This window comes from Penaeus monodon, chromosome 22 (assembly GCF_015228065.2).
Source record: "Penaeus monodon isolate SGIC_2016 chromosome 22, NSTDA_Pmon_1, whole genome shotgun sequence".
NCBI lineage: Eukaryota > Metazoa > Arthropoda > Malacostraca > Decapoda > Penaeidae > Penaeus > Penaeus monodon.
In genome coordinates this window covers 20,216,435-20,217,057 of record NC_051407.1, presented here as the reverse complement: position 1 = coordinate 20,217,057, position 623 = coordinate 20,216,435, and the positions used below count along the sequence as shown (strand labels likewise).

General features: G+C 31.3%; 1 protein-coding gene across 1 annotated transcript in view; it reads left to right on the top strand.

The window, feature by feature from the left end:
- LOC119587352 overlaps positions 1–540 on the top strand; it is a 12,851-nt gene extending 12,311 nt beyond the window's left edge. The window contains exon 8 of the mRNA XM_037936097.1: positions 158–540. Within this exon, the coding sequence (XP_037792025.1) occupies positions 158–402 (245 nt within the window). The 3' untranslated portion in view covers positions 403–540. The remainder of the gene's footprint in view (positions 1–157) is intronic.
- The last annotated feature ends 83 nt before the right edge of the window (positions 541–623 follow it).

Below are 623 nucleotides of genomic sequence, written 5' to 3'. Positions count from 1 at the left end.
GTTTAGAATAACCATTGCAATGATAAAAATGAAGCAGTGTGACATAAAAATCATGTTTTTTGACATTAATAAAACTGAATCAGGGTGATTTCATATTTAAATCTGAGCACTTCTTGAATGTATTCAAGTCATTTATCTATTTGATTTAATTTCACAGGTAGCCATTTACCAGCAGAAATGCAAGAATCTCAGGAGAGTGACTCAAAACTAAGCACACTAAGGGTTAGTCGACTCTTCTCACTAAAGAGCCTAGTGATTAGATTTACTGACATTGAATTAGCTTTTGTGTATAGGATCTTAATAGTGAGATATGTCATTAAATGCAGTTTTGACCTTTTAATTTTTTGTATCCATCATGGGATTTTATATTTGTTTATTCCCCTTTTTATGACAAAGTGTTGAATGGAAATGATTGTAACATTGAATTTTTCTTATGATATTTATTTCCCCTAATGTTCTTATGTATAAAATCAAGTGTCAGGTAGGTTTAGTAGTAGATGTGGCCAAACCGTACAAGATGATTTAATATTATAATTCTCTTTACAGGTCCAAAAGTGAGTAAGGATGGGATACAGATGCATATTGGGAGAATGTGTTTATTTTCCCCTTTTCTCTGTTTTGTT